Source organism: Ailuropoda melanoleuca, chromosome 6 (genome assembly GCF_002007445.2).
Source record: "Ailuropoda melanoleuca isolate Jingjing chromosome 6, ASM200744v2, whole genome shotgun sequence".
NCBI lineage: Eukaryota > Metazoa > Chordata > Mammalia > Carnivora > Ursidae > Ailuropoda > Ailuropoda melanoleuca.
In genome coordinates this window covers 75,753,197-75,781,041 of record NC_048223.1, presented here as the reverse complement: position 1 = coordinate 75,781,041, position 27,845 = coordinate 75,753,197, and the positions used below count along the sequence as shown (strand labels likewise).

General features: G+C 57.2%; 1 protein-coding gene across 2 annotated transcripts; it reads left to right on the top strand.

Moving 5' to 3' along the window:
- The first annotated feature begins 242 nt into the window (after positions 1–242).
- SPOCK2 (SPARC (osteonectin), cwcv and kazal like domains proteoglycan 2) lies at positions 243–26,124 on the top strand. 2 transcript variants are annotated; one of them, XM_011236033.3, is made up of 11 exons: positions 244–719; positions 13,948–13,956; positions 14,325–14,370; positions 14,614–14,728; positions 16,033–16,147; positions 17,768–17,882; positions 18,254–18,373; positions 18,908–19,126; positions 20,634–20,696; positions 22,113–22,250; positions 22,399–26,124. In XM_011236033.3, the coding sequence occupies exons 1-11, from the start codon at positions 531–533 to the stop codon at positions 22,542–22,544; spliced, it is 1,275 nt and encodes a 424-aa protein (XP_011234335.1). In that variant the 5' UTR covers positions 244–530; the 3' UTR covers positions 22,545–26,124. The 2 variants fall into 2 exon arrangements, with proteins under 2 accessions (XP_034518548.1, XP_011234335.1); XM_034662657.1 differs by lacking the exon at positions 13,948–13,956 and having other exon boundaries at positions 243–719.
- Positions 26,125–27,845: the final 1,721 nt, after the last annotated feature.

Below are 27,845 nucleotides of genomic sequence, written 5' to 3'. Positions count from 1 at the left end.
GGAGACCCCAGAGCCCTTTTTCTTGCTCTCCACCCTTGGAGGGACAGCAGGGACATCTCAGGATTTGGATTCCTTGGTTTGCAACTCCCTAAGTGCTAGGCTGGGCTGGGTTCTGCTGCGGTTGGCTGGCGTTTGGCGCTATCATCTAGTGCTTCCCTTTGAAATCTACCCCCTCCTTTTTTTCGTTTTTTTTTTTTTCTCTCTCTCCTTTTTTTTTTTTTTAACCAGGTATGATGATGTCAAACGTGATGCTGAGGCTACAGTTACAGACACGGCCCCTGCTGGCGCAGCCTCTCTGATTCTCTCTCCCTTTCCGCGTCCAGCGCTGGGCTTTTTCAGACAAGTGCATCTCCTAACCAGGTCACATTTCAGCCGCGACCCACTATCCGTCGGTCACCGGAGTCACACCGCAGGAGGAGGGCGGAGGAAGACGACGGCGTTTGCTTCGCCAACCGCGGGGTGGGAAGAAGGACATTAAAATACTGCAGAAGTCAAGACTCCCCCCCACCCCAGGTCGGACCCGGACCACGATGCGCGCCCCGGGCTGCGGGCGGCTGGTGCTGCCTCTGCTGCTCCTCGCCGCGGCCGCCCTGGCCGAAGGAGACGCCAAAGGGCTCAAGGAGGGCGAGACCCCCGGCAATTTCATGGAGGACGAGCAATGGCTGTCGTCCATCTCGCAGTACAGCGGCAAGATCAAGCACTGGAACCGCTTCCGAGACGTGAGTCTGCATGGCCGCGAGGGCCAGGGGCGCGGGTTTGGGGAGGAAGGCACGGAGTGGAGCCCCAGGCGGCGGCACGTCGCAGCCACGGGCTCCGCAGCCCAGCCGGCTGACCGCACCGAGAGTAAACAACGCGCACCCACCCGCTCCCGCCAGCCGTCGCCGGCCCAGCTCGGCGCCCCCTCCCCGAGACCCCCCCGGCCCGGGACCCCAAGCCCCACAGCCTCCCCGGGCGAGTCCCGGGCAAGGAGTTGCTCCGGGGGCGCGCGCTCCAGACACCGTCTCCACTGCAGGTCGGGCGCGGAGAGGGGCGCGGGAGACAAGATGGGTGCAGGGCGTGAGGGGTGGGGGCCCTGGCTGCGGCTGAACCCCTGACCGGCTCCCCTCCTTTTTTGGTGGGGGGGAAAAAAGAGGCCCCCAGGCCTGCCCCCAGCCGGGTGGATGCTGCAGGCTCCATATACGGGGCACTGCAGAAGGGGCAGGTCTGGGTGCGGCCGGCGGGTAGGTAGCATCGTCTTGCGCGAGTGCCCTCTATTCCCACCTTGGGCTTTGGGGGAGTGAGGACAGAAGGGGACAGAGCCCTTGGCCGGGGCTTTGAGTTGGGGTTGGGGGGAGGTGTCCTAGCAATCCTTGTTAGGCGACATGGTGAAAGGCGTGTCCATGATTGGGGGCGGGCGACGGCAGTGAAAACAGCCAAGGCCAACTCCGGCTGGCCACCAGAGCCAGGTCTGGGGCCCCCATGCAGAGTGGCGCTAGCTTATGGAGGCTGGTTTTCTAGGACCAACCTTTCGTGGGGGAGCCGGGCCCAGAGAGGGGAGAGGCTCCGATCCGGAGGAAAGACTCCGTAGCCCGGAGGGCTTGGAAAAGCAGAGGGGAGAGCCCAGGTGCTGGGTCTGGGGTCCCTTCGGGGACGCCTGCCCGAACCCTGGCTTAACCTTGGGCGAAATTTAGCCTGGTGGGGGTTGGGGAGGTGGCTGCGGACTAGCTGGCGTCGCTGCAGCACTTTGTTTACTCGCGAGCACCTGTAGATCAGAGGGGAAACCGGAGGCTGCGTTCCCAGAAGGGGGAAGTAGGAGCTGGGCGGGGGTGGGGGGGTAGCGGAGGGCGTGGCTGGAACCCGGAGAAGGGGGCCGGGTGTGAGGTGGAGGATGGGCCCGGATGCGGGTGCACCGGAGGAGAATGTTGGTCTTGGCCACCTAGTGCTCTCAGATGCCCAGAAAGCCTCTAATACGACCCCACTTCTCGCTTCTCATTTGCCAAATTCCCTCATCAGACCCACCTGGTACAACACTGGCCACACCGTGACCTTTCTCATCTTCTCTTAAATTGTGTGCATCCAGAAGTTCCTTAGAAATGTGTTTAAAACACACATACTTCATATGATCTCAGCCAAATGATGGGGAAAAGGAGAGATACGGATCTTTTTGTTGTCATTGAGACAAGTGACAGTTTCTCTTCAAAGTCTAACCGGTAGGCTGTAATTGATCAGAAAGAATCGCATGCATCCAGGTCATCTGGGGCAGAGGGGCTTGGGCCCCAGAGTGGGCAGTTTGCCCCACCCACCGCGGGTCAACTGAGGGAGGCAGGAGGCCCAGCAAGGCCTTTTCCGGGCCCCTGCAGGCCCAGCACAGATTAGCTGCAGTCTCCTGCCGCTGCCTGGGAAGCAGCCTGGCCACGGCAGCGAGGGGGCGGCAGCAGGCTGGTCCATCCCAAATCCATGTGTCACTGGTCCAGGCCTCCCTCTGACTAGCTGGCTGTTTGATCTTCCAAAGTGAGACTGGTGAAGGTCAGAGGGAAAAGAAATGCTTATCAGAACGGGAAAGGTTTAAAAATAAAGATGCCTCCCCATCTCCCTTCCTCCACCTGCTTCCAATAGCCAACTCTGTAGGTGAGGATAAATGACTGACTGCTTGACCCCCTGGCACACGGCTGCCCACCTGTCTCCCTGTATTGGTGCCAATCATTTCCTCCTTCCTCCCATGCTCATCAGAAGAAAGGCACCAGATTATAAATTCTGCAGGGCCTGACCCCGGCAGATTCATGGAAAGCTTTAGGGCGTGTATGAATTTGGGTGGCCTGAGGCCTTAATAGGGCAGATGTCCTCTAAAACCCCATCTAAAGCAGCCTTCGCTGTGGGAAGACAGGAGCAGGGAGAGAAGGAGGCCCGGGAAAGCTGGGCAGGAGGGTCTGGTTTTGGGGATCCGTCGGCAGCTTCTGCAGAAGGGTAGGAGGCTCTAGCTCAGAGCCACTGCATTGCACAACTTTAGAGGTGCCACATGTGATGGTGCCCCCTGGAGTTGTGCGGTGCTCACACTGCCCACAGGGACTCTGCCGGTACTACAGATCCTTCTCATCCCTCCTCTCTTAGTAGATGCCCCACTTCCTGCTCTAAAGCCTGAAGGCCCTCTGGTTGGGCACAGTAGCATAGGGCTTTATATACATTTCCTCAGGCTAGCTTTCTTGAAAATATGCTCCTTGGATCCTCAAAGGAGAGATGGAAGTTCTTTTGAACCTCTAAGGCATTGCCAGGTTGTACCAGAACCTTGTTCATAACCACAAAATGGCGCAGGACCCCAGTTTGCCTGAGGAGAAGGGAGGCAAGCAAGAGGAGTGGAATGTTCTTGGGGCATAGATGGAGGAGTCACTACGGTAGGTGAGGGGCACGTCTCGTGAAATGGTGCAGACCGCATCGAGGGGGGAAAATTGGGGGCATCGTGTGGAAGAGGTCAGGAGGACAAAGAAGAGGAAGAAGGCGGGGGCAGGTGCTCCTACGTGGAACTGGTGTGAGCTGGTTGGGGGGATGTTGAGTTTAGCATTCTTTCTCTGAGCACGGGGATTAGAGGGAGGCAGGGTTTAGCAGCAGAGTAATCCTCCCCTCCAGTGGGTGCGGGGCTGCGCACCCTGTGCTGGGGTAGATTCCCTCTAATGCCCGGTGCCTCACTGCCAGGGAGGAGAGAATTTCAGGCCGGAGGAGGGGGGAGGCTGTGATCTGGCTGTGCCCTCCCCTGGGCAGGCCTGGGCCTTTCAGAGGCCTGCTCCCCAGCGCTATTATCTCCGGCTTCACTCCCTGCAGAACCGGGTGGGATTTTACTGCAGGTCTAGAACAGAGCACCCAGGGCCTCGTAGCTAGACACGGACACGTGAGAGGAGCCAGGCCCATTACACGGCATTCTTCCGGGCAGGCTCCAAGAGCCAGGCAAGGCAGCACTGAACATTCTTTTTCTTCTTGGCTCTTCCCTGCTTTGTACTCCACTTCTGTTAAACTTTCATGAGATGGACGGGTGTCTAGCACGGCGCCTGGCCCCCAGGAGGCACACCGTTCACCCTTGTTGAATCACCGATTGCAGCGAGCGCTGGCTTACATCTGCTGGTCCCTGCAGGAAACACTCAATAGGCATTGTCTCTCGTGCCCCTCAACTCCCCGGGAGCTATTTATCATTTTGTGGTGGTCCACGCATGGTTGAAGAAAGGAAGGCGCAGAGAAGTTAAGTAACGTACCGCAGGGTCAAATAGCTAGAAAGTGGCAGAGCTGGGATTTGAATCCAGGTCATCTGATTCAACTCTGCTTTTCAGGGAGCTCGAGGCCTCACCCTTAGGGACAAATGGGGAGGAAGAGTCTATCCTGAAGAACAAGTCTACCCCAGCTTGTGCCCTGTGAGCCTCAAGGTTGCCCTGGGCTGGAGCAGCACCTCCCGGGAAGGTGGGCCAGAGCCCGCAGTGTCTCCAGCAGCCCGCCACCAGCCTGCTCCCCACCCCTTGAGCTAGCGAGGCCCTAAGGCAGCTCTACCCAGGAGAGGCAGGAGTGCAATGTGCTGGGAGAGCTCGGGCCTAGGAGCTGGAAAGCCTGGGTGCAGGTTCGGGCTCTGCCACCGGCTGGCCACGTGATGCCAGGTATGTCACATTACCTCTCCGGCGGGCAAGGAGACCAAAACCAATGCATCAGCACGGAGGTGTTTTGTCACAGGGCTGGCGGGCATCCAAACAGGCAGGACTCCCCGGCCCCAAGCCCCCACAGAAAACTACCTGGATGGACCATCATCTTTGGGGCTAGCCCACACCGAGCCTCAGTCTCCATGAGAAAGACGTTGATGTGTGTTCACTCATTCCCTGCAGATCTGAGCCCCTCCCCTGTGTGAGGGGCTTCACCTTGACCCTGGGAGCTGGCCCAGGGAAGAAGGGCCTGCTGGCTACTCATGCTTCTCAGATTTTTATGATCGCCAAGTAAGCCAGTAACAAGTTTTAGCCACAAAGGGGCTCCCTTCTCACCACCCCTCCCCTCTCCCCATTCCACACACCTAAACCAATGCAAGTGTGGGAATGAGCAGCACAGATGTTTGTGAATAAGTGTGGGTGCGTGAGAAGAACCCCAAACTGGGTCAGAATGGATTCCATAATTGGGGTTTGGGGATGGGAGGCTGAGTCCTTCCCTGGCCTCCTTTTCCATTCTGACTTTTGACTCCTCTCCACCTGGAGGGGCTGGCATCTCCCAGAGCTGTGTCAGGATGGTGAGGGACACTTGAACACCCAGCAGGGCTCCAAGCCTTGGGAGGAGAGGGAGAGAAGAGCGCTCTTTACCTGGAGAGGCTGTTGTATGGTCCTCTCACTTTCCAGGCAGGCTGAAGACAGTGAAAAATCAACACCACACCCTCGCATTCTCCAGAAGGTCAGAGGCTGTCTGGAAGACTGGAAGAGCTCCATCCTACCCCATGCCCCAAGAGCCCTGGGAGAGCACTCAGCTTGTCTTCCTCAGGAGAGGACTGAACTAGCTGTGTGACCTGTGAGAGCCACTTCACGTTTCTGGCCCTCGGTTTTCCTGTTGGTTTAATCAGCTGCCTAGTCAGAAGCCTTCACAGAGCCCTTGGCTTTCTAGGACTTCAGGAAAATGGCACCAGAGCCAGCCAACAGCCCCTTCACCCGCAGATATACCCCCCCACCCCCTCCACCCTTCCATGAGCGGGGCAGCACCATCTTTGGCTTTAGGGAAGGGATTTTCTTTTTGCTCCTGAGGAAGTATCCGTGACCAAATCAGGGTAGGGTATGTATTAGCCAGAGACAGGGAACACTGAGGAATGGGGCCTGACGGCATCTTGGGGCAAACACCAAGAGATGGTCATCCTACCCTGCATAGGTTTCCCTGCAGGGATAACATGGGTCTTCTTTGGGCGTGGATGCATGGCTGTAGCTTACGTTGGGGGGCAGACCTAGGGCCTGCTGCGGGAGGTAGGGTGATGTGGTTCTGGAAATGGGACAGCTTCCTAGCTCCAAAGGGCTCAACAGCATTCATTTGCAGGCATAGCCCCCTCCCCAGGGTTCCCGTGGTATTTATTGGTGGGAAAGTCAGTTGGCACATGTTGGCGCTGCCTTGTGGCCTCACTTACGCTGGCACTTGTCTCTGAAGAGTGCTCTGACTGGTATTTTACTGTGTGCTTAACACGTTCCTCCTGTGGTTAAGCCCCCGAGGGCAGGACCTGGGGATAGACCACTTGTGTACCTTCCCACCCCGTGCTCGGAGCATTGCGTGGGCTCTGTGTGCACACTGTAGGTGCTCAATGTAAATGCGAGCATTATGGAATGTGCCAGAAAGGATCTCAACTCACGTGTCCTGTGATCTGGGGAAATCTCTTCCTCTTTCTGGACCCCGAAAGGTGGAGATGGTCAAACTAGAACCCTGGCACCCTGACTCTCCAGTGATTCATTTGTAGGATAAGGGAGTGAATGACATCTTGAAGGAAAGTTGTCCTCTTGCTGTCCTTCTGCCCCTGTGTCTGTGGCCCTGGGCCTGGCTGCAGCCAGCTTCCCCTTTTCCGCCTCCCACCCATCCTCAGTATGCCGACAGAGCAATCCATCCACCTATTAGACCTGTGAGTAGGTAAGCACAGGACTCCTGCAGGTGGAGAACGGATTCCCCAAGGCAGGACACCCTGCCCCTCCAGCTCCCTTCCTGACATCAGAAAAGAGGTGAAGGCTTCACTCAGCTGAAAGGACAAGCCGGGCCCAGCCAGTGTCTTACCTCTGCCTGGATGCAACCTTCTGGCTCTTCCCCTGATCTCTTGTTCCTTGCATGGGTTGGAACACATAGAAGAGTCTGAACTTACTCAGGATCTTTCCCCCCTAGCCTCAGAGTTCTCGGTTTGGAAGAGCTGGGAGAGCAGGACCGTGGAGCCTCAGTGGCACTAAGCCCCTACATTTTCCAGATGGAGACGCAGACCCAGAGAGGTGCAGGCTCCAAGAGCCCTTCTCCCTTCTCAGCCCAGGGTTCTTTCCCCACACCATGCCTGTGTTTCCGCAGAGATCCCTGGGCTTTAAATCCTCCTTCCACTCATGTTCCAAAAGGGAAAACAAGGTCTCAAGGCAACCCAGAATAGAATTTCAGGCCCCATCTCCCTTGCACCCCTCCCCTGTTCTCTGCCCTTTATGGACCCCTGGAGCTGCTGCCTAGAACCAGAAACCCAAGGAGGGTGTTTTTGTGTGTGTGGGGGTGGCTGAGATGCCCCGAGTAGTGGAGAGGTCAAGCGCATGGAGTGGGGGCATTGCTGCTTGCATACCTGAGGCCAGGTGGAGCCCCTGGCATGCTGGGAGTGATAAGCACATTTTTGCCTTCCAAGGAAATTCCTCCAAGGGGTGGGGGGAGACTGAGAGTCTCCCAAATGCCTGTCTCCTTCTGTTTGTGCAGGCCTAACACAGCCTCTGCCCATCCCTCCGAGAGGGGGACAAATATTTAACGACTGCCCCTGTTTTCACGTACTCCACACGGTGGCCACGGCCTCCTCAAGGAGCCTTCTGCTTGGCCGTGTGACGGCGTGTCAGTCCTCAGCTGAGAAGGAGCCTAGATGGCCCCCACTTGGCCCTCCTCATGCCTTTCTGGGCTCCTCACTCTGTGCTCCACTGGCTGTCTGCAGGGAGGGACCAGAGAGGCCCCAGCCTCAAGTGCCCCCACTCCTGGGCCTTCTCCAGGGGCCTGGGCTCCGTCGGAGGCTCCCTCGCCTGAGGAATGAGGCAAGAATAATGCTGGGGGGCGCCTGAGTGACACAGCGGTTAAGCGTCTGCCTTCGGCTCAGGGCGTGATCCCGTCGTTATGGGATCGAGCCCCGCATCAGGCTCCTCCGCTATGAGCCTGCTTCTTCCTCTCCCACTCCCCCTGCTTGTGTTCTCTCTCTCGCTGGCTGTCTCTATCTCTCTGTCGAATACATAAATAAAATCTTTAAAAAAAAAAAAAAGAATAATGCTGGGCACAGGACCTTCCAGAGGTTGAGAGAGGCCTGGCCCACTTCCATTTTGAGAGGTTCTCGATCTAGTAAAAAATGAAGAAATGCCATCACAAGGTTACAAAAGTCGTGCTTTCTTTAAAGTCTCATGATGCACATCTTCTGGTCCTGTGGGTGTGCCATGGCCACATTTGGTGACATGTCAAAAGTCTGTATTTGAGGCCCCTGATGGCCGTGAGCCCCCAGAGCACCTCTGGTCCACCCCCTCCCCTAGGCTCCCACCCTGTGTGCCAGAGAATCCAGGCTTCGGCGGCCCTGTGTTGTGGCTTTTGAAAGTCCAGGGTGTCATAGCTCATTAAGTCCTCTGAGACACTGCCCCAGGTCCCTGCGCAGCTCGGGGAGGGAGGCAAGGGGGCAGCCTGTCTCACGGACTGGGGGAGTGGGCTCCGGGGAGGGCAGTGTTGGAGCCTGCCGTCTTGCTGGCAGTCAGAGGCAAGGCCAAACGGGGACCCCGTGCCCTGGTCCATGTGGGGGGTCAGTCTCCCCATCACACTGTGATGCAAAGAGGCAGGTGGAGATTTGCCCAGGTGCTTTTAGTCCAATCAATCAGGGCCTCGGGCGGGGGGAGGGGGGCTGCTCTTCTTTGGCTATATTTGCAGCAGTGTCCCGTCCTCCTCAGCAGATGGAGAGGCCGGGAGAGACTGGGTTAATTCAAGCTGTGAAGTGAGCGGGTGATTTGGGTGCTAATTAAAATGACAGGAAGTAAACAGCCTTGGAAACACCCAGCATGTGCCCCCTAAGCCAGCTAGGCTTGCGCACTTACCACCATCTCTCCCCCAGCTTGGCACAGTGAGCCCCGTCTCCATGGCAACCGCGGGAGCCACAGAGATCAAAGCAGGAGATGGGTGAGCTCTAAACCAGCCAAACCAGGGGCTTAGGAAGGGGTTTCTGGGAAGTTCCTGGAGAAGGCAGTGTCCAGGTGTCTCTCCCCATCATTGCCAGCCCCTCCACTGGCTCCAGGACTCCCTGCCAAGGGCGTGGAGCAGAGCCGGTGTGGTGGGCGGAACCACCCCTGAGTTGGAATCGGACCTCTGGGCTCAGCCCCTGGCTTGGGACGTTCCTCACCCGCTAAAGTTGATGAGTTTATGGAGCAGTACAGAGCTCTGGTTAGGGACACAGATTCTGGAATCACAGTTCCGGGGGTGCCAGTACTCTTCTGCTGTGCAGTTGACATGTGATCCTGCGTTAAGTCGCTTCATGTCTCCAAGCCTCAGTGTTATCATCTGAGAAATGGGGATAACAATAGTAATTTTCTCTTAGGGTTGTTGTAAAGAGTACCTGAGCCAATGAATATAAAGTGCTTAGCACAATGCTTGCCACGTGCTAATTGCTGAAAAGATGTTAGCTGTTATTAGCAGTATTTCACTATGTGCTAGGTGCCGGGCATAGACAGATGAATTTAATAGGGTGTCTGCCCTCCAGGAACTGGACATCTCAATCGGACAGAAGCAACGGCATTGCATGGTGTGAGTGGGGCAGTTAGCCTAAAGGAGAGCTGGGCTTGGGGCTGTGCTAGGGAAGATGATGCCCGAGCTGGGTTTTGAAAGATGAATAGAAGTCCTGGAGCTGGATGCAGACACATATCCCGCATGAGGAAGGAAGCCGTGCCAACTTCTGGCCGTGCTGAAGCATCCGCTGGAAGGACATGGGGCTGGCATAGCCAGGAACAGATCAGGGGAAGAGAGACTTTCTTCTGTAGGTGACAGGGAGCCAGTGAGGTTTTTTGGTTTTTTGGTTTTTTAAGATTTTATTTATTTATTTATTTGAGAGAGAGAGAGCGCAAGCAGGGGGAGAAGCAGGCTCCCCACTGAGGAAGGAGCCCGATGTGGGACTCGATCCCAGGACCCCATCATGACATGAGACGAAGGCTGATGCTTAATCCACTGAGCCACCCAAGTGTCTCAGTGAGGGTTTTTAAATATAATATTTATTGTAGTTTTTTCCCTTCATTAGGAAGTAAAACATGTTCACTGGGGCACCTGGCTGGCTTGGTTGGTAGAGCATGTGACTCGATCTCGGGGTTGTGGGTTCAAGCCCCATGTTGAGCCCAGAGCTTACTTAAATTTTTTTTTAAATTTAAAAATTAAAAAAATAGAAAGTAAAACATGTTCACACTGTAAAAAATGTGGAGACTTGGCAAAAGGCAGAAAGATGTCAAAATTCTCTGTATTTCTATCCCCTGGAGGAAATCACCTTAACATTTTGGTACGAATCCTTTGTACTTACTAACCTTGAAGACTTTTTCAAAATGAGAGCAAAGTATATTCTGTAAAGGGTTTTAAGGAGGGAGAGCCGTGGTCGGGATTGTGTCTGGAAGGATCCCTGCAGCTGCAGTGGTGTGGAGGACAAAAGACAGGGAGACCGGCCAGGGACAGCACTGTGACCGAGGCCCGCGCTGGCAGGGTGGGAGGGGGGCCCGGTGCAGGGAGGGCCGGTTGGGGAGAATGGGGTGGGGTGCACCGGATGTGGGGATGATAAGGGCAGCCTTCACCTTGTCTTGTCAGCTTGGAGAGGGTGCTGTGATGAGCATTGCAGGGGAGAAGGCCCGGGAGCCCGGGTCCCAGTGAGTCAGCCTGTGCCTCGAGCACTGAACATCTGCTTTGTGTGAGAGGGAGGGAGTAGCTGCTCTTTTTCCTCCCCGAGGCCCCATGGTAGACGTGACGATGCCAGAGGAGATGAGGAGAGCATTAGACCTCAGGTGCAGAGCTGGCAGGACCCCGCCCCTGAGAGCGGCTCAGCACCCGTGGGAGCTCGGCCAGCTCTACCCCCCTGGAAGGTTCCAGTGGGCTCAGGAGGCTCTGGGCAACAGGCAGGTGATTCTAATGTGCAGCCGTTGCTGAGATCCACGTGGCACAGAGGAGCCAAGCTGAGAGTGGTCTCTGGGGGCAGAGCCCTCCCCACCTCTTCTGCACCCCCTTGCTCAGTGCAAGACTGTTCCTCTCTCAGTGAGAGAGGCCTCACGTATGCCCGCCAGGTCAGCCAAGAAATCCTGGCTTGGCTCTTCATCTGTCTTCTGACCCTTGGCCAGGTGCTCTGCCTCTCTGAGCCTCAGTTTCCTCCTTTTCTATGGGGTTGATCCTACTTGTCCTGCCTCCTTCACAGCAGCACCACTGTGTGGAGCACCATGGGGCATGGGGTGGTCACGGCTGCTGAAACCAAGCAGGTGAAACAGACATGCTCTTTCTTTGCCCAGAAATGCGGATCTCAGCCTAGGACCCACCTTCCCTCTGGCCTGGCCCTCACTCCAGAGCACTGGACATGGGTTCTTCCAAATCCTCGATTCTTAGGGGAGGACATGATCGATGGGCAGCAGAGCCAGGACAGAACCAGGCCTCCTGTTTCCTGAGAAGACCCTTGAGCCTTTATGGGACCATTTGTCACAACTGCTAATAAGCCCACTTAGTGCCATAAATAGACGCCATCGCATTGAAAGGCATTATTCACACTTGCCAACAAACACCTCCTTTTCAGCTTATAGATGGTGCCGGCCCACACCTGACCTCAGGGACCCCTAAATGTGTCCCTGGACTCTGCCCCCCCCCGTGCTGCCCGCAGGACCTTGTCACCCTTCCCCAAGGGATGCCTCAGGGCTGTTCTCCTCACACCCCGCTGCTCTCTGCTCTCCCTGGGGTGGGGAGCGGGGAGCTCTGCCTTTTCCACATGCAGGGGCTCCTCATGGGGCCTCTCCCTGCCTGTTTCCTGCCCCTCCACCCAGAGTCCTTGGTTCCTTCTTCTGCTATAACAACTTGTATTAGCTGAGTGCTTTCTGGACACCAGGCACTCTGCAGACACCATCTTTAATCTCTGAGGAGTTCTAGGAGTTGGGTGCTGAGCTCCTAGAGGTCAAGGTGCTCATCCGAGGTGTGCTGGTAAGGGGAGTGTGGGCACTGTGTGACCCTGGGCCCTCTCTTTTCCTCAGCACCCTCTCTGGCTGGCTGTTCGAACTCTCCTGGGAGTGAGGGCTGCTTGGGCAAGTTGGGGGCGGGGGCGACGGCGGGGGGCGGCATGGGGGGGGCATGGGCAGAGTGAAGGGTTAGGAGAGAGAGAGAGGAGACAGACAAAGAGATGCACAGAGAGGCCTGCTGCTCTGTCTGCCCTCCCCTTCCTCCCCACCCCTGCCTCGCCCTCTCTCTCTCTCTCTCTCTCTCTCTGTGGAAGAGACAAGAAGGCCAAACCTGAGGGAGGGCCTTGGCGCCCAAGTGTGAAAACTGGGGGCTGCCCACAGAAGTGGGCTTTGTTAACCTCATTTCTGGATAAAAACCATCTGGCATTGGGTGAGCTGCCTCGAAGTGCCCTTGTTTCCTACGCACACCTGCACAAATCCGTGCTCTAGGCTATGTGCCCATGGGTGTGCACGTGTGCACCCGGGGCCCTCACGAATGCACAGGCATGTGTACAAGCACACGTGAGGGTACACGCGTGGCCACGGCGTGCTGTACCTGGGGATGATGCCCACTGCCTGCTTGCTCCCAGCCCCTCCCTGGCCTTTGCCCAGGAGGCCGTGTTGACAAAGGCCCTTGTCCCTGCCTGTTCCTCTGATGACTGTGAGCTTCCGGGGGGTTGTCAGCGACCGGGAGCCCTTGGGCTTTCAGAGCACTTGCAGATGCCCTCCTTCGTGCTTGTTGCTGCCCCCCTGCGGGAGCCCTCTGGTGCAGGAGCCCCAGGCCCTCTTCTGCAGGCCGGATAGGTGTCTGGCCCCTTCCTGCCCCCACCCCACAGTGTGGCCTCTGCCTCCCATCCCTGCACAGCTCTGATCCTTGGGTGCGTGGGACTCAGGATGAAGGGCGCAGCACCAGGTGGCTCCTCGTAGCCCTTGAACCCCAGCTCCCAGAGGCCCGTGCAGAGGAGAGCAGCAGCTGGCTCCTTGGCACCGCCAGCTGGCAGTCCCAAGAAGCCGTCTCCCGGCCTGCTGGATGGCCCTTCCACCCGGAGCACCCTGGGAGCTGTGTGCTGGCAGGCTGTCAGCAGCTGCCTCTGCCCCAGGAGGGCTAGTGGGGAAACCGGAGGGAGCTGCGGATTCAGTGCCAGGGAGCTAGGCTGGGTGTGAGCTGCTCTGCCTCTGGCCACAGTGGGCCCATGGGCCCAGTGGAGGCCCCAGTGCCTGGAGCAGGGCAGGAGCTGCTTCCGGGTGCCTTAGGTCATGGAGACTGTGTGTCATAGCCAGAAGAGAGGTCTGTGCTGGGCGTCGGGAGACCCGGGTTCTGAGACACTGGGATCTGGGGTGGGTCATGTCCTGTCTGGCCTCTCCCGCACACACAGGAGCCTGGGCCAGATGACCTCAGAGGGCTTTCTCAGGGTCCCCTGGATCCGAGGATTTGCAGCTGGACCATGGTAACCAAGGAAACCATCGACACTGGGAAGGACTGCGGCCCCCTTTTCTCTCAGGGCACCATCTGAACCCTACAAGAAAGTCAGACCTTGAGTGAAAAACAGTACCCGTGCGGTGGAAGAGAGCCCTCCCCCTCACCCCACTCACAGGGTGGCAGGTGGCAGAAGAGGGGACTGCCAAGGGAGGGACCGTGGCAGAGGGAGAGAGCGGCATTTCTGGGATACTTAGGGCAGGTGTGAGAATCATGGTTCCCGGGCAGTGTGGGTCCTTTAGACATCTGTCCTAATGGGACATCTGTCCTAATGGTCAGGCCCGGGCAATGGAGAGATGGGGCCTTGCCCTCTCAAAGCCATGGTCTCACCTCCAGCACTCCTAAAGCCAACCCTGAGTGGGCCCATGCCTTAAGCTCCCTGTAGTGAAGACACAGGAATACTGTCCTCCAATGAAAGACCATAGAGCTTAAGGGGCCACAGCAATCAAAGAGCATTGCTCAGTGCGTATGGTCACATGATGAGGCCTGTGGAACGCTGGGACCACGTGGTCTGAGGGTGGGCTTCGCACTAAGTCCCCATCTCTCCTTCCCTCCTCCTGCTCCGTTGCCCGTGGCCTGCTGCTGCTGCTTCCTGATCCCCAGGAGGTGGAGGTGAGTCCTGCCGGGGAGCTCCACTGTGTATATGCAGCCCCACACCCCACCCTCCTCTCTTCTCCCTCTGCACCCTCTCCCTGCCTTCTCCTTCCCTGCAGCACCCAGCATGGGATGGAAGGGTAAGGAATATAGGGGAGAGGCTGGAAGAGATTCCGGATAAGGGTTTAGGGGGATAGAGTTCTGGGGGAGGCAGCTGGCAGAACCCAGGTGGCCAGGGGTCATCTGGGCAGCTGCTGGGCTGATGGCAATTAACATGTGGGAGCAGTGGTCCAGCCCTCTTCCCTCTTGGCCCTGAAGCTGAGCCTTGGCTCTAGGACATAAATCTCAGCCCTTCCCTTCTTTCTTGTCCCTCTGTCCTTCCTTAGGATGACTACATCAAGAGCTGGGAAGACAATCAGCAAGGAGATGAAGGTAACATGCCCCTCCCAGGGGAGGGAATATGACTGACAACCGTGAAGACTTGAGGCCCAAGGGCACGTGCCAGCCATGGCCTTGCCAGCCCCTGTTGGGAGTGGGGCTTCAGAGCTGAGGAGCTCTGGTTGTCAAGGCTACTGCAGAGAGGAGCTTCTCGGCTCAGAAGTGGGGCTGGGGGGTTCCTGGGGTCTCTGGCCCTGATTTCCAGGTGACCTGTGTCCTGGCCCTGTGTCCCGGCAGCCCTGGACACCACCAAGGACCCCTGCCAGAAGGTAAAGTGCAGCCGTCACAAGGTGTGCATCGCCCAGGGCTACCAGCGGGCCGTGTGCATCAGTCGCAAGAAGCTAGAGCACAGGTGAGGGCCTTGGGGAGCTGGGCGTTCTGGGGGTGTTGCTTAAATAGCAAGGGCCTGCCTGATTGTCTCCTGTGTGGCAGCTATCTATGGCTAAAAAACGACCTGTCCCCAAAACTTTGTGCTTAAGACAACAAATGTATTATCTCACACCGTTTCTGAGGGGCAGGAGTCTAGAAGTGGCTCTCTTGGGTGGTTCTGGCTCAGGGTCTGCCATGAGGTTACAGTCAAGGTGCTGGCCGGGACTGCATCATCTGAAGGCTGGATTGGGGCTGGAGGACCCACCTCCAAGCTCACTCACATGCCTGTGGTTCTAGTCACATAGACCTCTCTCTGTGGGGATGCTTGAGTGTCCTCACCACATGGTAGCTGGCTTCCCCTCAGTGGGACATCCAAAGGAGAGAGAGGACAAGGAGGAAGCCACAATGTCACTTACGATCTAGTCTCAGAAATCATTTGTTACTTCTGCCACTTTGTTAGCAGCGAGTCTCTAGAGGAAGGGAATTACACTCTACCTTTTGAAGGGAGGAGTGCCAAGGAATCTGTGGACATATTCTAAGACCACTACACTCTATGAGATCCATCACCAAGTGTGGGACCCAGGGAAAGGCATCTCTCCTCTCTGGGACTCGGTGTCCGTATCCATAAGACAAATAGGTTGGCCCAGATAGTCGAGATTCTTTCCAGCTCTGACATGCATTGACTTAATGAAATATTTAAGGTTGTAGCTTCTGAAGCTTGCAGTAGAGGGAAAGGTGTTAGCTCCAGCCCAAGGACAAGACCTGCCAGGATCCAAGACCCCTGGAAAAGGTCCCATTTCCCTCCCCTCTCTCCAGGAATCCACGTTTTTATGGGAACTCTTCCATTTGGTAAATATTGGTGAATAACGCAGAGACAAAAATCTTTGGTGGCCACACAATGAGTCTCCCAGCTAGATATGGCCTGTGGGCCATCAGTTTGCAACCTCTGATTTGGTGTGACCCCTTATGTGAGGTGGGACTCCTTTTTAAATCTTGCAGTCAGGCCTGGAGTTGCTGCCTGAAGGCCCTGCTGGACTCAGTAAGCACAGGAAAGGGGAGCTGGGGGTCTGTACCCTGCGCAGTCGGCTCCATCCGCCCTTAGGAGCTGGAGGAGGGTCTGGCTGAGGCTGATGGGGAGGGTGGGCAGGGACAGGGAGGAGGCTGCCAGTGCTGGAGATCGCTAGGGCCAGCTTCCTGTTAGAACCAGACTCTTGAACCTTCCCTTTGTGTGTCCCTCTCTCATTTTCACCTCCACCCCATGCCCTCCCCATCCCTGTCCTCCTGTAGGATCAAGCAGCCCGCCCTGAAGCTCCCTGGAAACAAAGACACCGTCTGCAAGCCCTGTCACATGGCTCCGCTCGCCTCGGTCTGTGGCTCTGATGGCCACACTTACAGCTCAGTGGTGAGGAGCCCTGGCCCGGGGTGGGGGGCTGGGTTGACACCCTAAGCCACGGGGAGCTGAGAGGACAATGCAACCAGGGTCCCCTGGGGGGCTCCCAGTGCTGGCACAGGGCCAGATGTCCTCAGTCAGGGCATGCGGTGTGGCCGACCGTAGAAGGGACGCCTGAGCCCTGGGCTCGGGCTGCCTGAGAGTCAGAGCCAGACACCCCCTGGCCTGATGCAGGTGGGCAGTGGGGCTTGGAAGACGCGGGTGGGTAGGTAACTGCGAGTCAGGGTAAGTGAGGTAAGGTCCTCAAGAAGGTACTCAGGGCTCTGGAAGGAAAGAGCCCTGTCATCCAGTTGTGGGGGGTTGGTGACGGATGGAGCTTCCCACAGGCAGATTTCCACCCAGAGGGGACGGTGTCCACCAGCAAGCACCAGGCATTCTGGGGCAGGAGAAGATCCTCCATGAGACAGCCATGTGGGAGGGAATGGTGGTTGTGGGGAGTGAATCCCTACCTTCTAGGATTTTTATGAAGGTTAAATGAGACATCCGCGGAAACATTTTATAAACTCCGAAGGACCGCAGAAATGCAGCTTCTGCTGGCGGCCAGGAGTCGGGAGTTGCTTGGTTTTCGGAGGGCGCTGTCAGCTAGGATTGGGTTCTAGGGCTTAGGAATGCTTTCGGGGGGACATGCAGATTTATGAGTCACAGTCCCAGGCTGTGGGCAAGGGCTGAGGTCACCGGGAGGGGAGAGAGATTATGCCAGAGGCTGAGGGCAGAGCCACACTGAGGAGGCGGGAGGGCAGAGCGAGCTTTGGGCAGGAAGCTCTGGTCTGAGGGTCACGGAGCTGTCCTGCAGGGACATAGAGGTCATGGGGGGTCTGGCTTCCATCCCAGCCCCGTGGCCTTGGGCAAGTCACTGGGCCTCTCTGAGCTTCCGTGTTCTCTGCTGAGCCGTCAAGGTCAAGGGAGATAATATAAAACACTACGACCCCTTCTCATTAGCTGTCATCCCCCGGGGATGTACCAGAGAGGACCAAGAAAAACACTTTAAGGGCAGGGAGTGGATGAGACCCTCTCCGAGGCTGGCTTCGGCAGACAGCTGTGGCAGGGGGTTTTAGTAAAGGCAGGGGAGTTAGCAGATGGGAGCAGAGACCGGCAGCTGTTGTCCAGAGAGGTGGGCGAAGCCCATCGGAGGTCACTGTGGAAAGACCACTGAGGGAGGGGCCAGCAGCCAGTGCCCCAGGACTGAGGGACTGTGGTAAGAAGGAAGATAGGACAGAAAGCCAGGAGGTGGGGGCAATGGGCAGCTAAATAGGGGAGGTGTGTGGGTGGGGGTGAGGGTGTGGGGAGACTGGTGTCCTGGGAAAGATAAATGTGCGGAGATGTTTAGCAAATGCAGACCAGGGTTCATAGGAGCCTTTGAATCCTTGGGAACCCCTTTCCAGGCCTGCTGCCCCCCAACACTGTGTACCTTTGGCCTCCCAGAGGGACCCAGAGGGCTAGCCCTCCATGCTGTTCCTGGCTGCTGTCCATCCTGTCAGGTGTGGCTGCCTGGCAGGCTCGAAGTACCCCAGCTACAAGTAGCCATGGGTGCGCCCCCCCCAATCACGGAACCCCACCTTTCTTCTCATGCAGTGCAAGCTGGAGCAGCAGGCATGCCTGAGCAGCAAGCAGCTGACCGTGAGATGTGAGGGCCCCTGCCCCTGCCCCACAGAGCAGGCCTCCCCCTCTGCCACCGATGGCAAGCCAGGTAACAAGGAGTGCTGGGCCCCAGCCAGGCTGGGGGAGGCCTCCCTGCTGGCATCTCCTGGGGCGCCTCCATCAGGGCTCTGGGATGCTAAGAGAGGTTCACAGAGCAGGAAGGGGGATGGCAAAAACAGGGATAGGCCTAAGGACCTGTGGGGCTGGGGGTATAGGGAGCATGCCCTGTGTGATTTTAGTACTAGGGGCTGCGGGGGGAGGAAGATGGGAGAGGATGGGAGGGGGCCTTTGATTTCTCACCCCCTTCCCTCCTGACCACTGCCCAGCGTCTGGCCTGCAGGGCAGCCTCCCAAGCTGAGACCATGCTGCGCTTTGCCCCACTTCACCCACGCCCCTTTCTCCCCATTCTGCACACTGCAGAGACCTGCACAGGTCAAGACCTGGCTGACCTGGGGGACCGGCTGCGGGACTGGTTCCAGCTCCTTCATGAGAACGCCAAGCAAAATGGCTCAGCCGGCAGTGGGGCCAACCTGGCCAGTGGTACAGAAGCTGCTTGCTCTGCCTGGGAGGAGGGAGGGCAATGGGGAGACAGGTGTGTCCTGGGCCAGCCGGCCTTGTGCTCTCTCCTGCCAGACTCTGAGCCTCGAAAAAGGCCTAAGCCCCAGAACAAGGAGAAGGAGGCTCCAACTAGACAGGAGGGGTTTGGGTTAGCTATTGGAAGATCTTCTAGAAGGAGGTGGAAGGAGCTTAAATCCTAAAGTGTTCATGGCTGCTGTCCCTCCTGTCAGGTGTGGCTGCCTGGTAGGCTCGAAGTACCTACCAAGAGAAGGCAAGAAATTATCTTCCCTGAAGGGCTTTCCAAACACGGTTTTGAATAGCTTAGGTGCAGTCCCATGTAGAGGCAGAGGGACCAACCTTCGGCCATTCTTGAGTTTCTCACTCCCACGGTTACATTCTGAGCTTCCCTGACCCTGACCCTGACCCTGGATGGATGGATGGAGAGGTGGAGGGTTGGGTGGAGAGTTGGATGGAGGGGTTTACCTTGAGCGTGCCTGAACCTGGCCTTCTCCCCAGGGCTGGACAAGAGCCTGGGGGCCAGCTGCAAGGACTCCATTGGCTGGATGTTCTCCAAGCTGGACACCAGTGCTGACCTCTTCCTGGACCAGATGGAGCTGGCCGCCATCAACCTGGACAAGTATGAGGTCTGCATCCGCCCCTTCTTCAATTCCTGCGACACCTACAAGGACGGCCGTGTCTCCACTGCTGAGTGGTGCTTCTGCTTCTGGAGGGAGAGTGAGTGTGGCCCCTGCCTGGCCCCGCCCCTCGCTGGCCCCGCCCCCAGCTCACCTGCTTCCTACCCTCTCCAGCTGTTGGAGACCCAGGGAAACCAGCACTTTATTCCTTGGCAAGCTCCTCAGTGATCCAGATTGTATGGGTCCTGAAGCATATGCACATTGGGAAAGTAAAAACTACAAATGTAAAATTTCTAGGGCCCCTGGGGGCCTTTGGAGAGGGCTGCTGCGTCCTCCCGCTGAAGCTATATTGGCTTCTCAATGATTCCACTTCTGGGCACATCTCACAGTATTTACCCCAAATCTGTGATCATCAGCCTTAGAGATAGGACATCATTTGCTAGCTTTCTATATCCTGAACCAGAGCCTGGCATGTGCTCAGGGATCATCCAGGCCAGGTGGCAACTACCATCAGTGGGGAAACTGAGGTTCCCGGGAGTCAGCTGACCAGCTGTCCCGGAGGTAAGGAAGGCCCTGGTGCTCCGTCTCGGTTGTCCTGCCTGGTTCCCACAGCAGCTGGTCGGTGGAGGCAGCACAGCATCAGCCTGAGGCCGAGCCTTCCCCTTGGGCTCCACCATCGGCTGGTTTGGGACGCTGGGCAAGGCACTGAATCTTTCAGGTTCGGCTTCTTCATCTGATTTGGGAGTTACCACCTGGCTGGGAGACTGTCGTGAGGGTGAACAGAGAAAATCTGGGTGCAGAGCACTGTGTCAATCCCATATCCATCTGCCAGTATGTGGGGTCTCGGTCACTTTTAGGGACCCCACCTGCCCCGCCTTCCAGCATTTTCACCTTCCAGGCCTCTGAAGCTCATTCTGTCAGTTCTGAACAGCAGCCTCCTTGGACAGGAGGCTGGAGACTGATCTCATTTTGCCGTCAGCCAGGCCTCTTGCTGCGAAGGGCTAGGGACTTCTCGAGGTGACAGGCAAGTTAGCTTTGGCTGCAGTTACGTCTGGGCTGCTGTTGCTTTTTTTTTTTTTTTTTTTTAAACTAGGCTCCATGCCCAGTGTGGAGCCCAACACGGGGCTCGAACTCACGACTCTGAGATAAAGACCTGAGCTGAGACCAAGAGTTAGATGCTTAACCAACTGAGCCACCCAGGCATCCCTGTTTTTGAGCTTCTGTCTAACCTTCCCTCTGGCTTTGTGTTTCCCCTTGGGCCTCTCCCCTGGGGAATCTGTGCACTCTTCTGGACCCTGCGTCCTTATCCCATGAGTTACCAACATCCTCAGGGGCCCTGGGCTTCTTGGGTACCTCAGCCCATGCCACAGCCATGGAATGGCTTCCCCCAGTTGGAGCTCTTTTTTAATCTTGCAGAGCCCCGTGTCAGTTTTTTGGAACTTGAAGGGATCCGTGCATCCAGTACCACTGGGAGGCTTCCCCAAATCAAAGCCTGGGTATTTTCATCTCAGAGCCTCCTGCCTAGGTTTCCAAGCCTTGGGGGCCACTCTGTGAGTCTTACCAACACCATGGGATAGCCCCCATTAGAGCTGCATCTCTCCCCACAGAGCCTCCCTGCCTGGCGGAGCTGGAGCGCATCCAGATCCAGGAGGCTTCCAAGAAGAAGCCAGGTGAGGGGGCTGGCTGGGCTGGGCTTGGAGGAGACAGGGGAGGGGTGCCCCAGGGTCCCCCTGAGGCCCAGAGACTCCAGCCCCTGGGCCTTAAGGAAGAGCTGAGCCCAGAGGAGTCCCCGGCCTAGGAAGACAGGAAAGGGCATTCCCTTCCTGTTCTTATCCTTGTGGTGGGAGAGTCTCCCACCAATAAGTATGTTTTAAGCACTCATTTTGTGTCCATCCATTCTGGGGCCAGAGAATGGAATAACAGAAGGTTCTTAGAAACCTCCATTCAATCCACTTCAGCAGGGGGGTACGTGCAAAACTCAGGTGAGCCCCCTCCGTAGCAGACGTTCATGTCTGCAGCAAATACTCGAGTGCCAGCCCCAGAGAGAACAGTAGCCCCGGCCCAGGTCGGAACTGGTGGGCAAGACAGACTTGGTCTCTGGTCTCAGAAAGCACACAGGCTACTTGGGAAAACACAGTACGCCAGGTGGCTCCCCGAAAAGACAGACCTACGCACAGTGGCTTGTGTATGTATAGTGCCGAGGGAGAACACCGTGGGTAGGAGTTAGCCTGGGCGTCTGCAAAGGCCTCTTGGGGGAGCTAGTGTTCAGAGGAAGACCTGAGAGATGAGAATGAGGCCGCGAAGGGCAGCAGAAAGCTTGAGGTTCTTGGGAAACAGAAAGAAAGGTCCCACATGGCTGGATCATGGTGGCTAAGGGGACAGAGGGCCAAGAGGCAGATTCCATGGGACCTCGTAGCGACTTGAGAGCAGCGTGGTATTTATCTGGGCCCACGAGACCAGCGCATGTGGGACCCAATGCCAGAACCACCCCACAGAGCCTTGTTGACCGAGAGCCCAGTGGCCTTCGGGATTGGGCGTTAGCGCTCCTTCTGCCAGGAAGCCACGTTCTTCCCTCCTGGCAGCAGTCCTCTCGGGTCTGTGTCCCCTGAGTGTGCTCACTGGGCCTCAGGGTCCTATAGTACCTGGAATTGTCATTTCAATGTGTGTCTCACCTGCCTCCCCGAAAGGGGCAGAGTCTCTGTCTGGGTGGGTGCTCTCCAAAGTCTGTCAGGTGGACAGAGGGGCCGCAGTGCCAGGGTCTGAGGGAGAGTGGGTGGGCCCTGAGGCTGAGAGGAGAAGCCTGGGCATTGCTGACAGAGGACAGCGGGGCCAGAGGGGCAGCTGCGGGAGCTAGGGTGTTGAGCACGATGACATCGGGGAGGCAGGTGTTTCCAGCTCCAATCAGTCGAGCCAGAAGAAATGCTAGCGTCCAGCCCTGGACATCTGGGTTTGTCGGGAGGCTGGTACCTGGGCTGGCTGCACTCTGGGGGAGTCTGGACCCTTGCTTGTGCCCCAGGCTCCGGGGCCACCTGGAGCTCACACCCCAAGGCGCCTGCTCTGACCCTGCTGGGTCCTGTCGCGTTCAGGAATCTTCATCCCGAGCTGTGACGAGGACGGCTACTACCGGAAGATGCAGTGTGACCAGAGCAGTGGTGACTGCTGGTGTGTGGACCAGCTGGGCCTGGAGCTGACGGGCACCCGCATACATGGCAGCCCCGATTGCGGTAAGGGCCGGGGTAACAGCATGCCCCCCCCGCCCCCATGCCCTGCACGGGGAGGGCTCGTGGGGACCTGGCTCCATGTGTCCTGCTGGCAGGGACGAGAGGTGGCCAGCGGGGTCCTCACCTGCCGCTCGGCTTGTTCCCCTCACAGACGACATCGTGGGCTTCTCAGGGGACTTTGGGAGTGGTGTCGGCTGGGAGGACGAGGAGGAGAAGGAGACAGAGGAAGCAGGCGAGGAGGCTGAGGAGGAGGAGGGCGAGGCAGGCGAAGGGGACGACGGAGGCTACATCTGGTAGATGGCCCTCGGGGAGCCGTGGCAGGCCAGGGTGCCGATGGCCAGGGGAGACGGGCCAGCAGAGACCTGGACAGAAGCAGGCAGCTTACGCACGGATCCGGAAAATACAGTTGGAAGGACCCTGGCTCCAGCGGGGAGGACTGGATGTGTGAGTGTGCATGGCACGCGTGCAGCCTGTATGGCCAGGACGTGTGAATGTGTGTGAGTGTGGCATGCGCTGACAAATGTGTCCTTGGTCCACACTGCTCCAAAGACCTCCTTGTTGTTTGCTTTCCATTTATTGTTGGTTTTAGAGTACACACATCCACACACATACACCCACCACAAGGTCAAAACTGATGAAATGAGATGCCCCCTGCCACATCCCCAAGCCCCCTCCAGGCCTGTCCCGACGCCCTTGGGTTGCCCTGACTGGGGTTTCTTGTCTCGATTGCTATCCTTGGCTCAACCAGCCCTGCTTCCTCCTGCCCTTGCCTGCCCTCTCCCACCCCCCTTTAGGTGTCCCCATTGCACAGGGGAGCAAACAGGGAGCTGCCTGCTGGCTGGGGTCCTCCTGGAGCCGGGCCAGTGTGGCTGTGACACCCGCACCAGCCTCTGATGACGTGGGCTGGAACACCCACCACAGTGAGCCCCTTCCCTTTGCTGGACTCGCCAGCGTTAGAGAAACTGGTCTCCTAACCCAGGCCTGCGTGAGCTAGGGTGGCCAGAGCTGAGAGGCCTAGGGAGGGGAAGGCCTGGCCACCAAGCCGCTGGGGTGGAGCAGAGGGAGGAAGAAGGAAGATCTGCCTTTGCAGATCTGGCAGGAGCTCTTTGGAGCCAAGGCTGGGTAGCCCTGAGTGCCAGACCCTAGAACAGCCCGGCCCCTTCCTGTGGCTCAGGTGGGGGCCTGGTCTGGGCTGTTCTCCTGGAGGCAGGGGGCGGTGCTTATGCAGGTGGGCTCTGCCTGGCCTTGTGGGGCTGCTGCACTGCCCTTGTCCCCCTGGTCCGCTCTGGGAGCCTGAGGCTCGGGCAGCTGGTGGAAAGGCTGGGTCTCAGCGGGGTTGGGGGGGGTGCACCCATCTCCTCTGCCATGTGGACCAGTGGGAAGCTTATCCCTGAGACGTGGGGAAGGAGAAGCCGGGAAAGTTCCACTTCCCATGACCTTTCTCCATCTCTCCTCCAGCGGGCGGCACCAGGCCCACTTCCGTCCCGTCCTCTCCCAGCGCCAGGGCCTTGCCTCTGACCCTGCTCAGGGTCCCCTGAGGCTGCCGTAGTGGAGGGGCTTCTCCAGGCTCCGAAGTGTTCAGGAGTGGTGAAGTCAGGGGCCAGGACTGGGGCCACACTTCCCTGTTCCCCCAAATCTCCTTACCAGGTGGGAGCCAGAGTGGATGAGACTGGGCCCCATGTTTTGGTTTTTTGTTTTGTTTTCTTCCCCAATCTGTACTGTTCTCCCTGTTGAAGCAAATTCCTTAATACCCTGGGTGAAGAATTTCTAACCTGGACCTGGGCCTCTGCTGCCCTTCTGTGCATGGTGAGCACAGTGTGTGTGCGTGTGTGAGTGTGTGTGAGTGGCTGTATGTGTGTGAATGTGTGGGAGAGCCTGGGATGCGAGGAGAGGTGCCTGTGTGCCGGGTGGGCTGCCGCCGTGGGGCCCCGGGGCGAGGCTCCCTGCACAGGGCTCCAGCCCATCCCTGCCCGGCTTTGGCAGCATCCGCTGAGTCCGTCGGACCCTATGGAAGAACCTCACCCCGTCTGCCCCTTTGACTGTACCCCGGAGTCAACATCTTCCCAGTCCCGTCCTGGGGAAAATAGCGAAACCGCAGTTAGCCCCGTGAGCCGCTTCTCATCCCGCAGCACACAGCACAGGTAGGGTGTCGCGCTGCCCCAGACCCCCCACGTCCCGTCTCCCCTGCCCCCAGCCCTCCCTGCCCTCCTACCTCCTCCCTCAGGCCCCGGCTCAGTTCAGGGAACCTCCCTCTGCTCTCTGAGCAGCCGCCCCTCTCTCCGAGCTACTTGAAGCTTCCCGCTCTCGCTAGGATTGGAGTCTGTCTGTCTCTTACCTCTGCCCCAGCGGAGACTTCTGGAACTGTCGCTGGGAGCGGCTGTTGAGGAGGCTGGGGCGTTCAGGGGTGGGGAGGGGGTGGAGAGGAAGGGGCACCCCTCTCTCACTGTTGCCCTCCCCTCCTGGGGGCACAAGCACCCTCTCTGTGTCTCTGGGTCTTCTGGTTGTGCACGTTTCTTATGACCTTGTAAATATGTTGTAGAAAGAAAGCAAAAGGCGCTGAACTAGACCCTGGTGGGACTCAGGGGTCCAGCCCTGCCCTGTCTCTGAAGGCCCCACACTGCTTTTCACCCCACTCTCTGAGACTGAGCCCCCACCCCAGAGCTAGACGAAGCAGCTTGTTCCTAGGGGGCTGACAGCCTCCAAGTGACTTCTTGTCTGACAAGCTGCCAGGTTTTTTCGTGAGCAAGGTTGCAGGGTGGGTCTTCCTTGGCTCCTCGGATTCATGCCCTTGACCAAGCTGCCTGCCACCCACCTCCTCCCATGTCCCTCTACGTGGATATTCTCTCTCCCCTGGTTTAGGCAGGCAGTGGAATTAGGGCTCTGTTGAAAAGAGCTCAGCCAAATTTGCAGAGCAGTTTCTTGTCTGGCCCCAGAGCTGCCCTTGGCCGCCCGAGGCCCCCTCACCCACGGGTGTGGGGAGAGATGGGTATGTCTAAGATGGGGGAGTTGGAGTTGGAGAGAACAAATGTGCCTTGAGAGACCACTCAGAGGGTTCAGGGTGATGGGGAAGGAGGCACAGCATTCGAGCTCAGGAAGGAGGAAGAGGAAGGCGAAGTTGATGAGGGCACCGTGGGGCATCACGATGGCCCCCTATTGTCCCACTGGTGCTGTGACCACAGGTGGTCACACTGCCTTCCCCATGCCAGCTCACCTGGTGTTAGTGGCCACCCCTGCGCCTTTCATGAGCTCTGTCTGCTTCCAACTTCACCTCTGAGTGGGTGGGGTCCCTTGGGACCCACATGGGAACCCTCCATTTCACCAAAGCCTCACCTCAGCCCTTTGGGGAGGACGAATGGTTAGTCTGCTGCCACCTGGGGCCAAGATTGTGAGGCTGTGGGCTGGCGGGGGTCAAAGGGAAGAGACACCGGGGGTACAAAAGGAAACTCGAGACATCCCGAGGAAGTCCCAAGCAGAGCGAACTGCTTTATAGCCTGAAGCCTGCGTAAACTGTGTAACGTGCAATAACTGAGCTTAGAGTTAAGAATCGTGTTCGAGTGCTTGGATCTCCGTCTGTATATTTCAGTGCTGAAATCGTATCTTTCGGTAATTTTAGATGTCTTAAAAAAATCGAGAAACAGTGTTAGACCGTGTATGTGCATTGATGGGCACTCAAGCGTCCCGTGAGTCACCCCACCCTCTCCCTTTCCCCTGTGCCCCCAGCCTCACCCCCAGCCCCCCCTCCACTTGGGGACCCCGCCTCGTGTTGTCTTTATCTGCCTATTACTCAGCCTAAGGAAACAAGTACACTCCACACATGCATAAAGGAAATCAAATGTTATTTTTAAGAAAACAGAAAATAAAAACTTTATAAACATCACCCACTGGCGATGTTCTGATTACTCTGCCCCTCCGTGCCATTTTCACAAAAATGACATTCCCAGATGCGCTCTCAGCTACAGACACATGGTTGGCATGCTCCCCTTATGCACCTTCATGTGTGAGACCCCTGGGAGGGGCGGGGGGGACCTGATCTGAGGGGAGAACCAGGAGCAACTTAGAAAGATTTTTGGTATTAATGCAAACCTTCATGCAATCTGTATTTGTATATATGCCAGTAAACACATCTATACCTACCGCAGAGCGGAGACCAAGCCTCATGTCCTGCTTTTCCCATTTATCTTACTATGAATCTTGCCTCAAGACTTTAATAGTTACATCGTATTCCATGATATGAATGTACTTAATGAGTTGAATAATTTCCCTATTTTTGGACATTTAGACTGTTCCCAAATTCTTGGCACTCTCAACTCTAGCCCTAGAACTTGCTAACCATGACCTTCGGCAAGTCATCTGGGAGACGGAGAGAAGAACTCACCTCAAAAGGGTCCCTTTTTATAACGTGTGGACGTGCTTTCTAAACAGTGAAAGCCCTGTGTGATGTCAAGTTCACCCCCTTCCTCCTTGCCAGCCCGCAGCCAGGGCAGGCTCTGCCTATCTGGCTAGAACAGACCCTAAGGAAAGGGATCCCTACCTTCTGGGGGAGGTTTTCTGCCCCTCCTTGTTTCTCACAGCCACCTGCAAGGGCAGACATAGAGGCCCAGGAATCTTCCTGGAAGGAAGCACGAGGAAGGATGTGTCTTGCCAAGGGGCTGCTCCCTGCATGCAGGATGGAGAACGTGCGGGGAGACAGGGACAAAGGTCTCTGGGAACTGGGTCACTTGCTGGGCTTGTGGGAACCTGTAGTTTTAGAAATAGAGGACTTGGGGATGCCTGGGTGGCTCAGTCAGTGAAGTGTCTGCCTTCGGCTCAGGTCATGATCCCAAGGTCCTGGGTTCAAGTCCCGAGTCGGGCTCCTTGCTCAGTGGGGAGCAAGGTTCTCCCTCTGCCTGCCGCTCTCCCTGCTTGTGTATTTGCTCTCTCTCTTTGACAAATAAATAAATACAATCTTTAAAAAAAAAAAAAAGAAATGGGACTGACTCATGGGCTGGGGGAGGGCTGGAGGTTGGACTCATCAGTGGGAATGTCTTGTATCAGCCTGTAAGGAAGGTACTGTTGTTGATGCCCATTCTGTAGATGAGGAAGCCAAGTCTCAGGGAGGTTCAGGAGCAACCAAGGATGTACAGCTAGTGGGGCCGAAGCTGGGATTCCTCCTGCTATCCGCCATCTGAGACTAAGTAGGCTGCTCCCAGGGCCCGGTGACTGCTCCTCGCGCGGCTCAAAGGTGCTCAGAGAAGGAGAGTCCCCTGCACGGGGTAAGTTCAGGAAGACTTCCTGGAGGAGTGGGACTTCAGCTTGGCCCCCTGTGTGGGTAGCTATGGTCTAGCGGCTTAACTGTGGCTGCACATCAGAATCATTTGGGGACGTCTAGGCTCCCAGGCCCCACCTGCGAGGATTCTGGTTTCGTTGTGCTGTGTCAGGCATGGGCGTCAGTACATTTTAGAAGAGTCCCAGGTGATGCTAACGTGCAGCCAGATGGCTAAGCAGACAGAAGCAGGCCCCTGGGTGAAGACAGGATGTGCAGGAGGCCAGGGCAGAAAAAAGCCTGTGAGGAGCCAGGATGGGGTCCCCATCTCTGCGTGGGGGTGGCGTGAGGTCTAT